This window comes from Vicia villosa, linkage group LG1 (genome assembly GCF_029867415.1).
Source record: "Vicia villosa cultivar HV-30 ecotype Madison, WI linkage group LG1, Vvil1.0, whole genome shotgun sequence".
Taxonomy (NCBI): domain Eukaryota; kingdom Viridiplantae; phylum Streptophyta; class Magnoliopsida; order Fabales; family Fabaceae; genus Vicia; species Vicia villosa.
The window spans coordinates 111,090,582-111,106,460 of NC_081180.1; the positions used below are offsets into that span (position 1 = coordinate 111,090,582).

The window sequence follows — 15,879 nt, forward strand, 5'->3', positions numbered from 1 at the left end:
AATTCAGTGAAGTGATGAAGCAATGCCAAAATGATGTTATGCTGCTTGTTTGGCAAGGAAGGTGTCTGTTTCTGTTAAGAATGGGTTAAGAATGGGAATGTGGTGAAGTAAGAGGTGGTATTCGTAGTTTATTGTATTGGATAATATAATTGGCAGTTATACTGATTTTGTAATTTTGGGTGCTGTGTTGCAAATGTGGGATTTGTTTTGTAATAGGCATTTGGTATGCTTATTGTAACAGACATTGTGTCTTGTTAGTTTTAATATATCCAAGGCTGGAAGTTGATGTAACTGAAGAAGTGAATTGCTGTAATTTTATCCTAAAGCACATTGAAATTCATCTATTGTTGTATTGTAATTTCCCTAATTCAACATAATATATTTCATAAATTAATCAACAATGTTCTAAATATTACTTAGATAGAGTAAATTCATACTGTATTATTTGTGATAAAAATACAATGCACAATTTTGATTATGAAACCAGCCAAATTAAATTAAAATAGAACAGCACCAAAATTTCTAAAGCAGTACAAATAAATAGGATTGCTTACCTGTACTATTTCAAAACTTTGGTACCTTTGGTGCAATATGAAAATGCAAAAATAAATAGCATAATTTTTCAATTCAATGGAACATAACAATTAAAGGTGCATCAACATAATTTAAATATTCTTCATGTTACATTTCTATTTTCCAATATCAGGTGCATCAACATAGTTTCAGTGGCAGCTACTATTATATCATCACTTTCCTCTAATCAAATGCTTTGGTGCAAGCACAGAAGCCTTAGGTGCAACCATTCAAACCGCTCCTTCAACAGCATTCGCTGCAGCCTACAGTTCAATCCACTGCCAATTACTTCACATAATGCGTTGTTGTTATTTGCCATCATCAATATATCCACACCCAAGGACACAACAACTAGCACATAACAATGTAAGTAACAGAAAGCAGCAAAGGGCGGTCCAAATTACACAAAACTGCATAAAGCAGCAAGCAAATTATCCTAAAAATATATTACAGACAATCATAGTAGTAGTTTCAATCAACAAAACATGGTCCACGCAGCCATCCAAATATCCAAACAAATGGCCACCGCACATTCCCATTGTCTAAGTCGCGGTTGTCATAACTTTCCAGTATTCCTTCGACTTCCGAATGAGCTCGTTGTTGCAGTCGTTATGGTTTCCCATAAGCAAACGCATAGTTACGGCCATCCTTGTGACAATCTCATTCATCTGGAAGTGAAATGTGAAATAGTTAACAAAGATTATTTTCGGGGTTAAATGGTGATAATTTATTGTAAACACAACACATCAGAATTGCCATATAATCATACCACACCAAGAGTGTTGCTTGTGAAGTTGTTCTGCATGTTCATCCACTCTACCACCCATAGTGCAGAGCTGTCACTGCCAATACAACACAACGGGTTCAGTTTGACCAATCGTATATGGAAAGTGATTGTCGATTGGAAGAAATTTGATACCTGGTTCCATAGTTTGGGATCCCCCTTGCCTCCACAATATCCCAGTATTCAAAGTCCGTCATCACGTGGAGTGAGAATGAACTTTCATACACCGTTTCCACCAGCTTATTTAGCGCAGCTCCCTGATAAATTAAGAAGATATAGCTTATTATAGCTTCTTTTCTCAAACATGTGATTATAAAATTCACTTATACTCACGATGTTTCTGATGGTGGACCTTCTTTCTGCGACCACGTCCTCGGTCAGGTGCGAGTCCAAATGATAGATCTTGCGATCATCTAATGAAATGACCATGAGGTACCAGTGTCCACGCTGGTCTTCTACTGGGACATAAATCTATAACGTATATCAAATTTTTGAACAAATCCGTTAATTGGCTTATGTAAAAAAGGAGGCAGTGCATACAACATCTAACGATTAGAGACAATTAAATGAAACATTCTACCAATCTCAGGTGATCAAAACGAACAGCCCAGTCATCTTTGTAAAACATGTGTAATTCCTCATGACCATTATTTTTAACAACATCTTCCTACAACCAACAGATAGTTTAATACATTAGCATGTGATTATCACTTATTAGTAAAGACTCATGTAAAATAAGCATCATGAATAATTTGGAGTTTATGGTAATTACCGCGAACGACGGAGGCAGGCACCATAAATTTTTGCATACGTTTTGGTGTTGTGACCACATCACCTTCAACGCCATCATCAGTATAATCTGTTCCAAGGTTGGAATTCATTTACACCAGTAACCAGTTAGCCAACAAACATAATACGTAAAATGATGGGTATGTGTATAGGTTAGAAATGTACCTCACTTGAAACCAACATTCCTGGACACATACACTCAAAATCAGCTCTGGTGTACGCTGTCCTACCAACCCTGAATATTGTATCACTGAAATACAACAACGGTTGTTAGTCATTGTTAAAGAGATTTCATAATAAGGTAATAAAATTCATGTCCACGTACGATGAGTCAAAGTCTTCTTGGAAGACATACGCACACACCCTGATTTCCGTTTGATCCAGTTTCATATCAGGGGAGGTCTTAACCGCGCATCTGAAATGCTGCTTAATATAGGACTTGTTAAGAATATCATACACAATCGACATAAACATTGTTCTTTCATAAGTACTGCTTAATGAATTTTGATTACCTTCGGGACCATTAAACCAGTACTGTTTCTGAATGCATTAGTCCTCCCAATAGCAACAGCTTTTTTAGCTCTACCGCCCGGAGATTGTCGTTTGACACCGAGTGATCTGGGAGTGGTTGCAACTTTTCTCTGCAAGTTGCCAATAGCATTACCTGTAGGCCTCGACCCCTCTCCTGGTGATGGTGTGAATGAGAGCTTTCGACCCTTGGGAGTTGTTGATGTCGTCATCAGCTCCTTGTTTATTGAAATAAATATTAGAACAAATAATTTGAATAACATGGTAAATCAAGTGTTTAAAGTTTAAACAACATTAACGTAAAACCATGCAAATATATGAGTGGAAGGCATGTCACCTTTGCATTAAACCTTCGGCTATAATCACTACTGAATGGCTTGTTGGTGTTGTCTGCAACTTCTTTCCCACCCCTGTTTGAATCGGCATCAATGTATGGAAGTTTCCCATAGCTTGTGTTTTGCCGTTTGCAAACAGTATCGGTACGTACGTAGTTGTTATGGGAGACTGTTCTTTTTTTAGCATTCATTCTTTCCTCGGAGTCGTAGTCAGATATGTTTATTGTACCAAAGTTCTTCAGCTTCTCCATCCCTCTGTCCATCATCTTTTCTTTGCCCCGATCATTTCCATCATCTTCTGCATCAGGGGAATATCCAGAGCTAGCATGGACAACTTTGTCTTTGAACCTTGGGCTACGCATTTCCCCACCTACTTTTTTTAGTATCTCTTTTTGATTGAACACGAGTTTGGTCATCATGTCGTTGTGAGAAATCTCCAGAATATCTATCCTGAAACTTAGTTTCTGCATCATACACAATGGTTGAACCATATCAGTAGTTATATAACACAAAAGTTCAACATAAAACGTTTCAACACAACTCTTATATCTCTTTTTTTATAAGCAATGGATTTTATTACTCAGCACCAGTAGTGCATTTCCACATTACAGAGTTGTATGAATATTACAACTCTTATATAGTTATATACTTATATTTTAAAAGCATGTTGGTTTCAAAAATGTTTACCTCCACGGCATCCAACACATCAGCTAACGTGACTTCTTTGGAGCTTACATCAGGTTTAAATGAGTCGTGATCTACATCTTGTCCAACCCTTGGAATGGTTGATGAACAAATCCTCTCGCCCATCTTTGAGGAGTTTTTGTCACCATCCCTACATAAACACCACAACCTTTATTACTTATGTACATGAACATATAAAAATGTAACACATAAAGACATACTAATAAATATTATTAAGAAGGAAAACTTGCATTCCGTTGTCTTTTGAATGGCCAGGGATCAACACAAAGTCGTTGCATCTTGTTGGTTCCATTGATAATGAGTGCTCTCTTGCTTGTTGTTTTTTTTTATAGAACTTGCTTGTTGTTGATGTTGCTATTATATAGAAAATAAGGAGAAACGTAGAGTAATGATGTAGAGACTAATCTCGATACCTATTCCATCAAATCACTTAATTACCATTTAATGTGGAATTGACCCAAGCTATCACAATTGCATAAAGTAAATCAGTTGATATCTTAATATAATATTAAGACCTGTTTGATATGCTACTTGCACATGAGATATTAATATTGTAATCACATACATACCATAAGGTTGAAACTAATGATACATTATATATATATATAATGAGGTGCACACCACTCCATCCATAATCAAATATCCCATACACATATAGGGATCAAATGAAAGGTACTACAAACGACAAACGAGTTTCATAAAATGGAACTTATACACATGCAACGCCATGCAACTAAGCTAAAAACACAACAACGATTAAGACCGTAGTCACTACATTGAGACTTGAATCAATCTAAAAAATGGAACACCGTCCACATTGTTATTATATACATTCACTTAACATGTTCATTAGCTAAAACTTGGTTACTGAGGAGCCTGTTTTCTGCTTTCAAAGTAGCAATCTCCATGTTCAGTTCAAAGTTTGCATCCCTCGCATTTTGAAGTTCTTCCGATAGTATTTGGACGTTATAGTAGTTGTAATCACGAATCCTTCTACCTGTTGCGCAAAGCAAACGACGCATTAACAGCACCGCAACATCTTCCTTCGCGTCATAGTCGGTCTTCGCAAAACGGCCAACTGAAACCATAGATTTGGAAAACAAAGGACTACACAAACAAGCATGATACCTTAAAAATTGGAAACCATGTTCAACCTTGACTTCGTGTAGATTGTATACCGGTACAAGGATTCTCATAAGGTTGCAAACTACCTCTACCTGTTTTTGTATGCTATTTTGTAGAACGATATCCTCCGCGTCTGTCTCCTCGGCCAAGTTCGACAAAACCGTAGCTTGTAATACAAATAAAAAAGGTTCATAAAGGTTAATAAAGGCCATACATAGTTACATATCATGGTTATCGTTTAATATTATAAGCAACGTATATATACTACATAACATAAGGTTGTATTGTATCAACTTACACGACAGATCTTGAGAAGGCTGAACTTTGTCGTCTGCATACGAACACTCTTCAGATTCGCACGAGTTGATGTTGTGATGTTGTTCATAGACACGACCTACTTGTTTGCAATATTCCGTGTATGCCCTTTCAGCTTGCTCAAGGCTGTAATATTTGCCATGTGCGTTGTTACTCCATTTGTTAACTTGAGCAAAACATTCAGGCCACGACAAATATATACCTGGGTTACGACCTTCAAAAACTACGTATACTTTCTCCATTATCACCCAGGTCACAGTAGATCCCTTGTCTGTTTTGAGTGGATGAAGTTTACCAGCTTTCAAGTTTAAGTAGATGAAGTTGAGTAAATGAGAGCAATAACTGAGGTAGGGTGGTAGTAGTTGGCCATGGGTTAATTACTTGAGCAGTTGAGTATGGTAGTAATTGATATGATAGTTTAATATTGAGGAATGACATTATTACACCCAAATTTGACAATTACACACTATTTTGATACGGTTTGCTTTTTTATTTTATTTAATAGTTATTATAGCATTATTTGAATAACATGAAACTATGAATAATAATATGAATAAAATTAAATAAATAAAGTTTTGTACTCTTTTGTATTAATGAATAATATGTCACAAAATAAGTATAGTTAGATTGAAAAATATATGTTAGTAATTAAGTAATACTAATTAATCATAATATAAGCATAAAATATGGATCTAAAAATAAAAGCCATTTTAGAGAGTTGACCCCCCTAAAACGGTCCTAAATTGGAAGACCCAATTGAGATTAATTTTGATATATATAAAATCAGTGACGGAGTCCGATATTTTGTGAGAGCAATATATTCATGTAGTGTAATAAAAGAGTTTTTATTTTCTAAGCTTAAATATACATCATACGTATATTAAATATATATCATACATATATTTTATTATGAGATTTAATTTTGAAAAATATTTAATAATTTTGTAATTTTTATTTGTATAATTTTCTCAATGTTATTATAAACAAAATTATTTATCTATCCATCTCTTTTTATATATAAATATAAATAATAATGATATGAATAGTTGTTTGTTTGCCATCTTTGATGATAATGTTGTAATGTTAAAATAAAAATATACAACATAATCTTATTTTTGAAAATTTAATTAAGAATTATTTTAAATTTAAGCATAAAACCAACTTGTCTCTAATTTAGTAGGACATATATGATTTTTATAATAAAAAACTTACTATCATTTATAATGAAATCTTAAATAATTATTCATATACCAAAATTCATATTTATAACAAAAATACTTTTTTGATTAGTTAATGCGTTATTCAATTTTAATTAAATATTTCTTATCAATGGTTAAATAATTAGTGAGCATTGCTATTTCTTACGATAAACTTCTAAACAAAACGCAAGAATACATGTGGCAAACTATTACTAAGAGCATGATTATCGGTAAAATTACAAGGTTTCTACACAGTTTTTTATGCTACCGTGTCAGGAGTTATTGGATAATTGAATGGAATCAAGGTTCTTTAGTTTAACAAAGTTGTTACAGTAAAGAACGCTTCTACACTTCCTTTTCAATTATTTTCTTCTTTTTCTTTTAAATTTTTATTAAAAGTGTCCAAATTAATCCAAATGTCAATATATTATATAATTTAGTAGGACTCATTTTAAAGTTTTTGAAGAAGCATATGGATATTTGAAAAATATAGTTGAGTTGTTTAAAAAATTGGAAAAAGTGAAATAATATAAAAAATTATGTAGGACCCATTTAAAGAACTCATATGAGTATAATTGGTGTGGATGCTCTAATAGATGTGGCAGTAAAATATTGATAACAAAACATGGGTTGGATGGTTATATGTCAGTAAGAAACATGGGTGGATGGTTTTTAAAATGGATCATCCAATTACATGAAGACACCTCATTTTCTTCACTTTCTTGCAAGTTTTTCTTCGTAAATTTTAGTATTTTCCATATATATATATATATAGCACTCATATATTTTTTAGAAAACATAGTGGGTGCAAATTAGGGAGAGAGTTTCAGTGCACCTAGCTCCATCCCTGTATAAAACTGAAAAAGACACCCGTGAATGAACAATTTTATTCCAATACTACATGTCGACCTCACTGCATTGACTGTTTCACTATATTGAGTGTTGCAGTAGTTATATTATTCTTTTGAATGAACAACTCAACTGCACCTGTTTGAAACTGTTCCCTAACCGTGTGTGTATAAATGTCAAGCCAGCTGAGTGTTTCATTTTATATCTGCGAAGGTTTGCTGAAGAAGGAGAAATGAATCACGGAAGCAGGTAATAAGTTATAAAATAGTTTGGTTGTTTGTTATACAAATGTTTTTGAAATGCATCTGTTGTAATATGTTACATATTGCAGTTCAAATGAATCATCAGATGATGGTGGAGCTGATGGATACTACTGGGAGGAAACCATTACATCAGGCTACACTGCAAGCCGAAATGTTCTTGTAAGTATATACATGTTATTCAATATGCTGCTTCCATGTTTCATTAACACTAACTCAGGTGTTGTAATCATATATTCTGCAGCATATTCCAAGGAGAGTCTGTAGGTCCTGTAGCTTTTTCTCTTCAATGATAGAATTGTGTGATTATGATACAGGACTTACACATGATTGCATCATCCAGAGTGAAACTCTTGACGGTGTAGAGTATCTGTATATAGGGGAGGGGTGGTACCAATTTGCAAGGAAGAAAGTATTCAGGAGAGGTGATCGGGTAGGTTTTACCGTTTCACTGGTTCCTAATAGGTTGTACGTGAAATTGTTGAATCGTTGAAGGTGACATGTTTCGCGGTGTAAAATCAAAAGGCTGGAAAACTTAATGTTTATGGGTCACCGTATCTAAGTATGTAATAATGTGAACTGTAGTGTTATGTAGCAGTCACAATAGTTGTGTTATATGTAACGCAAATCCGCGTTGTGTCGCGGCGGCGGCCAGTGCTGGGTGTTGGTTTTGATGTTGTCGTGATCCCAAATGTGTTTTATGTTCTTAAATATTAGTGATGAATGAGCAATATTTTATTTTGTGTATTGGAGCATTGATTTTTACTTTGTTGAATAGCATATTGAATTGTTTTTACTTTGTTTTGTTTAAACTATTTTTTATAAAAAGAATTTTAACACATAAATGTATAACTATAAAAATATAAATACTTTAGCTATTTTAAGTTTAATATTTAAGTTATAAGTTGGATTTAAAATTTTTATTATTATTATTATTTAACTTTAAATCTGAATCGTAAAAGATAGAGATATTTAACTTATATTTTAATATTTATAAATTTTTACATTTAAGTTATATTTTTAATTTTTTTATTCTTTATAAATTATTTGTATAAATTTATTTATATTTATTTTTATATATTCGGACATTATATTATCATTAATATTTTCTTTTATTATTATGATTACCTAAATATTACATCTTTATATATTATTTATATAATTATTATTAATAGTTGTGGATGAATATTATATTATTATTATGATTATTATATTTATTTTTAATATAGGGTTAAATTAGTAAAAGCCAAAATTAGGGTTTCTTATAAACTCCCTATGTTAAGAGTAAATTTTCAAAATTAAAAAAATATTAAGAACTAAAATTTATACTAAAAAAACAAATAAATATTAAACGTTATACAATTATAATAATGACAAAATTAAAATAATAATTATTACATATAATTACTATGTATAACTCCTATAATAATTTGTAATTAAAATTGATAAAAGTTAGAATAAAAGTTTGTACGAATTATATTATTTTTACAAATTAAATCAATTTTATATAAAGAATTTTAACTATACTATGCTTTATATTTCCAACCTTTATGTTACTTTTGTAGAATACTTATTTTACTAAGCCCAAAATTCCAGTTTGCATGTGTTAACCCTTGCCACATACGTCCACTAAAATGAAAATGGTTAGAGCTCCATCCCATGCAAAATCAACACTACAAAGTTTAACCACTGCATAATAGTAGACATGCAGTAATATTCATACAATCATAAAAGAGCAGCAGCTCTAAAGTTCAAAATACACCATTAGACCATTACACATATAGTTCACACATGAAGTCTTCAACAACATTTATAATACTCCAACAAAATCTAACTAAAACTGATTAGACTATTAACCAAACTGAACCAACAACGTCACTTGCGACCCACCAAGTATGAACCAAAACAACCACCTGCTGCACGGATACATTATCGACCCAGAATTATCATCTCTCCACACAGACCAATATCCTTGTGGCTGGAGGGTATCTGATGCAGAAAGACAAAACATCACCTACTCTCAGATCACGGTCTTTTGCAAAGCGGTACCAATCACGGCAAAGATACTTTTCCACCTCATCGTCCCGTCCCCCCCATTTCACACTGGTAGGTTTCTCCCGTGTCGGTGTCAAAAAGTTCAATCGTATCCTGGGGGGCGGACAAACAGGTCCTTATCACATGTCTTGGAATTTGCTGCACATATTCAATTTAATGAAATCATTTACCGTCAAATAACAGAACTAATCAATATCATTATAATTTGTCAATATGCAACTTACAAGCACATTATTCCTGACAGTCTTAGTCTTCCCCGGCTTCACCACTAGCTCCCAGGTGATCTCTTTACTTTCAAACTCAGTGTTTTCCTCCCTTTCTTCATCACTATATTCACATTACACGCAACATAGTCAACTTAAAGTTAACACACTTTATAATAAAACAACCACTTTGGTTAACATGATGTGATAATAATCGTGAGTCGTGACCTCAAAATACCATCAGTACACCGTAAGAATAGTGACTAATAAAACAGCTTACCATGTCGTATCTGCAACAGCACGTTGAGTATCATCCTTAGCAGTTTTGCTTGTTTCAACATCATCTTTACTTCCTTCACCACCCGATCCCAGCACTTCCTCCTTACCCGGTTCCTTGTCTTCAACATCATCTTTACTTTCTTCACCACCCGATCCCAGCACTTCCTCCTTACCCGGTTCCTTGTCTTCAACATCATCTTTACTTCCTTCACCACCCGATCCCAGCACTTCCTCCTTACCCGGTTCCTTGTCTTCAACTTCAATCTTTACTTCCTTCACCACCCGATCCCAGCACTTCCTCCTTACCCGGTTCCTTGTCTTCAACTTCATCTTTACTTCCTTCACCACCCGAATCCCAGGCACTTCCTCCTTACCCGGTTCCTTGTCTTCAACTTCATCTTTACTTCCTTCTCCACCCGATCCCAGCACTTCCTCCTTACCCGGTTCCTTGTCTTCAACTTCATTTGTACTTTCCACATAACACATTCCCAGCATCTCCAAACAATATTCTTCATATGACAACGTTTTCCTGGTCTCTTTTGTTCGCATAAATCGGTCGGCCTCATAATGCAGATAACCGTTGTACAACCTTTCCCTGACGTCTTCGTCAAAGTGTAGCTTCTTCAGATTTCGAGATCTGCATAAAATAACACATGTAACAAACATTATTTATACACCATGCATATTCCAGTTAATAACAATTGTGTTTATCTCTACCTCTTCCATTAAATAAAATCTTACAGCTTTCTTTATATATCATGATCAAGAAAAAGACAGTACTTACTTATCATGACACATGCAGATATCATGAACAATAAATCTGAATCGAAAAACACGACCACTACATGCTGTACTCAGCAAAACTTTTGCATAAGTAGCAACATAGTCATAATCAGTCAATACTCAATGTATATATTGGAACAACAGAACCACCACATTTATATAATGCTTAATAGTATACCTTGCCGCCTCGGGTGACATTGATAAATGAGTAGGAAAAGGGATTTCCTTATCTGCTTCAAGTTCTTCATTACTTCCCGCCTCACCAGATTTGCAGCACAATCCCACAAAATTCTTCATAAGATATGGTTTTTCTGATCTTATTTGTTCTTAGCTCCCCGCTCTTCCTCGTGATCAACATAGTTGTCGTACATCTTTCGAAGTTCATGCTCTTTGAAATGTCGTCCATTGTGGGTTTCAGATCTGCATAAAACATAAACTTTCAAGACACATAAGATATACACCATGCATGCCGGTAGAAATGTGTTCGGCCTCTCTGTAAGTCTACCATAAATGGGTAACACAGCGATTCTTTACGGTTCAGAAGCGGTTTCATGAGGGAACATGGTACAATATGAAATTAACACAAAGGGGAGTATTAAACATGGTACGCTTACCCAGAAAGTCTTTGTCTTTTATCTCCATTAGCCATTTTCAGCCGTGAGACCGCCGGTGATGGAGGCTGTGTTGATGGGGTGTGGTGTGGGGTTACTGTTGAAGAAGCAGCTCCTCTCACTAGGAAACTAAAGAGACGTTGCTATTCCTCTTTCAATCTTCCGTTTATTTTGGCTACTAAAAGTCCTAAAAGCGTATAAATGAGTTAGTCTCTACACGTGTTGACACTATTTTTTATTGTTTAAAATGTTTTATGGTGGCATATATTTTAAAATCCATTAAAATTTAAAATTACAATTTGATTTGGAAATGTGTAATAAAATAAGAGAAAAAAGGGTGATGCTCCTGTCAACCAATCACACCCCATGCATCTAATTATACCACACTTTTATTTTGAAAAAGTTTTAATGATATGGTAGATTGTTTGCTTTCTATTGGATGACAGTGTAAAAACTAATTTACACTGTCAATGCATATCCATTAAACCCTAAAATCAAAAGAGTGTATTTAAGGAATATTGTGTTTGCTAGTATGTTGTAAACAAGATTAAAAATATTGATAAATTTTTAAAAGTGAATGTGAAAACATTTATTATTATATAAAAAAATAAATACATTAATAATTATTCAACAAATGTTTAAATGTAAAAGAGATCAAGTAAGAATAAAATTATTTACTATATTTTTTATATATAATATAAATATTGAATTTAAAATAAAAGAGATCAAGTCAAAGAATAAAATTGTTTTAAAAAATTAATTTATGAAATGATTATTTTATGTTTCATAAAAAATAATAAATAAATAGTAAATATATATCTTTTATTATTATTTTTTATTAATAATTTTATAAATATAAATAAGGTGTTGATTTAAATATTTATTAGGCTAATATTATTATCCAAAAATTATAATAAATAATAACAATTAAAATCAAATAAATATAAATATTTAATTGAGTTTCTTTTTTTAATAAGTAGCATTTCTACACATAACATGTAAAATTGAGGTAAAACGAGACAATAACAAAAACTAAAAGAAAACACATTTTATTTAAAATTTGAGAATCATTTTGCATATTTGTTTCAGATTAGAGAGAAAAAAATAATCGTGGCCACATATAGAAAAATATATTTAATTTGTTAAAAACAACCTGTTCTTATGGCGGATCTTCTGTTAATTGACAAATCAAATAAACCAGAGTAGCTTCCTCGTCAATTTGTTTATTTAGAAACCATAGTTTGTTGTTACCGAGCCAAGCTATTTCAGTTAAATATTTGTTGAAAACAGTTTATGTCACAATTTTATTTTCACAATTCTAAAATTCAACAAACGCATTGAGAATTATCGATGACAAAACAATCATCAAAGATAAAGAAAGCATTCTTAAAACATTCGGAATTGCGATTCAACCATAGAGTCAATGTCATTGACTACCAAACCAAACAAACTGCAGTTGATGTAAACATATATACTTCAAAACAAGTCTTGTATCAACTAAAAATAACTACCAAAAAACCAACATTGTAATTGTACCATATATAATACAAAAAACTAATAATGTTTGAGATTAAAGCTCCTTAAAAAACAGGCCACCACAACCAAACAAGACTAAGGATTTCTCAACGTAACGTAGAGACGTCTCGGTGGCGATGTTATTGTGAAGAACAAAATGTCTCCGGTTCCAAGATTCCTGTTTTTCGCAAACTGATACCATCCTTGCCCCATGAATTTTTCCTTTTTCAACAGTTTCTTCCTCTTCCTTTTGCAGCCAATTTCAACATAATAGTTCTTGCGAGTGTCTTCATCTATAAGTTCTATAGATCTCTGGTTCCAAAACAGGTAGTGTTTGGTAACACAGCGAGGGAAATGCTGCATGAAAAAACAAAATCCAAGCTAACTCACTTAAAACTATTTCAAATCATAATTCAAACAATAGTTATAACCAGTCTACGACATTACCAGGACATTCTTCTGCGCACTTTGACCGTCTTTCACCACTCGTTCCCAACAGTAATCATCCGGGTATTCCTCGTCACCTGATTCATCACTTTCCGAACCAGAGCTGTGAACATCCACATTTGGATCTCTCAGTTCTTTCCGAACTCGCATCTGAACAGCAGTTAATCTTTCAAATAGTCCATCATATGATTCATCAGAGGTAATCGTCTCTGCAAAATTATAGAGTACAACATTAACTAATTACTTAAAAAACGGGAAACTGCATTACATTAAAACATGATACTTACGGGTTCACACCATTTACTTCCACAACGTCTCCAACGACGCTTTTCACCATTTGCTTGCCCAACAACAAATTCAGAAGAGCTGTACACAGAACCCTAATAAACTTACCATCCACATAATATCCCAAAATACAAACCTAACGCATATTTAAAATTTTAAATACCGTAAAATCTAAATCAACTGTTCCAAACAAATGTAGATTATAAAAAAAAATGCAAAATAACAGAGTTTCCTTCAATGGGCCGATTACAGATCAAAACATAAACAATGTACTGGAACTGGATAACTACAACAACACATACATTTTTGAAAAAAGAAACAACAATCAAAAAATGGGTACCAAACATCTACCATGCAAAACGAAATATAAACATTTCCTTCAATGGGACTACAGATCAAAAATATAACAGTTGTACTGGATAACTACAATAACACCTACATTTTTGAAAAACAGACAACAACCAAAAAAATGGGTACCAAACATCCACCATGCAAAACGAAATATAAACATTCACTACTTCCGATCAACGTCAACACCTACACGTACCTCTTATCCTCTACTATCGGCACAGGGGTAGACATAGTAGGGCTGGAGAAACCGGATTTCAAACCTCCTTTGCGAACGGACGGACGGAGAGCCTCTGCAACTTCTGCAACTTCTATTTGAGGATAAATGCAAAAAGTTCTATTTGTAGGCCCAATATGTTCCTAAAAAGTTTTTAAAAAACTGTTGGGATTCTTTAATATATATATATATATATATATATATATATATATAGTATATATATATATAGTATATATATGTATATATATATATATATATATAGTATATATATATATATATATATATCAGTTAAAAGGTACTCCACTGACAGTGTAAAATAATTTTTACACTGTCATCCAATAGAAAATGATAAAGGTGTCATGTCATTTAGTTTTTTTTAAATAAAAAAATCTTTAATTAGATACATGGGTGGTGATTGGTTGACATTGTAAAAAGTATTTTTACACTGTCAGTGCATCACCCCTTTTCTCTCTCTATCTATCTCTCTATCTATCTCTCTATCTCTCTCTCTCTCTATAGTATATATATATATATATATATTATATATATATATGTGGTGTGTGTGTATATAAGCCTTCTATATATTTTATATTGTTAACAAACCTAATTTAAAACAAAAATATTTTTATATTATTGAATTTATAAAAACTTTAAAATAAAATTTATATATAACTTTCTTATGAAACAATTATAATGGATGAATAAAATAACTTTTTTTATGACCGTCATCGGTTCATCTATAAACACGCTTCACACAAAGTTGACAATCGTCAGTTGAATCTTTTACATGGTTATTACATAGTTGACCGTCATCGGTTGAATCCCTGACATGTTCCACACATATTCGGACCTCATCAGTTTCATCTGTAACATGCTTCACGCATAGTTAACCGTAATCAGTTCATCTGTTACACGCTTCGCACATAGTTGACCGTCATCAGTTGAATCCCTGACATGGTTGACACATAGTATACACATATTATTGATAAAAAATATTCTCATATTTTTGTATAATAATCAATGACATATATTTGAACATATTATTTTATATGTCATCAATAAATATGTGTATACTGTATTTCATTTTATTAGCGATAAAATATTATATGTCCCATAATATATTTAAACAATAATAATAATAATAATAATAATAATAATAATAATAATAATAATAATAATAATAACTAATAATTGATAAATATTATATTTAAACAACTCACCACGTTTCAATTAACCACCTACTCCCAAAAATTGATGATAACTAACCATTTCTTTAATGATTACCCCCACTAATTTACACACAAAGAAAAATTTTGGTCAAATTTTTTTTCTATTCTTAAATTTAAATACTTAATAATAATTTAAATTAAAATAGTATTACATCCCACTAACTCATTATTATTTATCAATAAAAAATTAAAACTATTAACTATTAGTCAAAACGTCCCACTAACTCAATTCACGATCCAACCTCTATTTATATTAATTACTATTAATGATTTAAAGAAAATTTTATTAAATTAAAATATTTACCATCGTCAGTCCACACTCCCTAAAAATGAAATAAATCCCACTAAACCATTAACTCCACTTCCTAAATAAAATGATACGTATTCTATCATTAATTAATTATAAAAAAATAATGCTTTTCTAAAAAAAACTTCCTCAAAATTT

At 32.4% G+C, this 15,879-nt stretch overlaps 1 protein-coding gene and 1 pseudogene across 1 annotated transcript; one reads left to right on the forward strand and one right to left on the reverse strand.

Moving 5' to 3' along the window:
• Window positions 1-7,434: 7,434 nt before the first annotated feature.
• On the forward strand, window positions 7,435-7,955 carry LOC131651480 (uncharacterized). Its single transcript, XM_058921144.1, has 3 exons — window positions 7,435-7,451; window positions 7,534-7,624; window positions 7,707-7,955. Exons 1-3 carry the CDS (start codon window positions 7,435-7,437, stop codon window positions 7,953-7,955), a joined length of 357 nt encoding a protein of 118 aa, XP_058777127.1.
• A 5,049-nt stretch (window positions 7,956-13,004) lies between these two features.
• The window catches only part of LOC131651489 (uncharacterized), a 6,904-nt pseudogene continuing 4,029 nt past the window's right edge, over window positions 13,005-15,879 (reverse strand).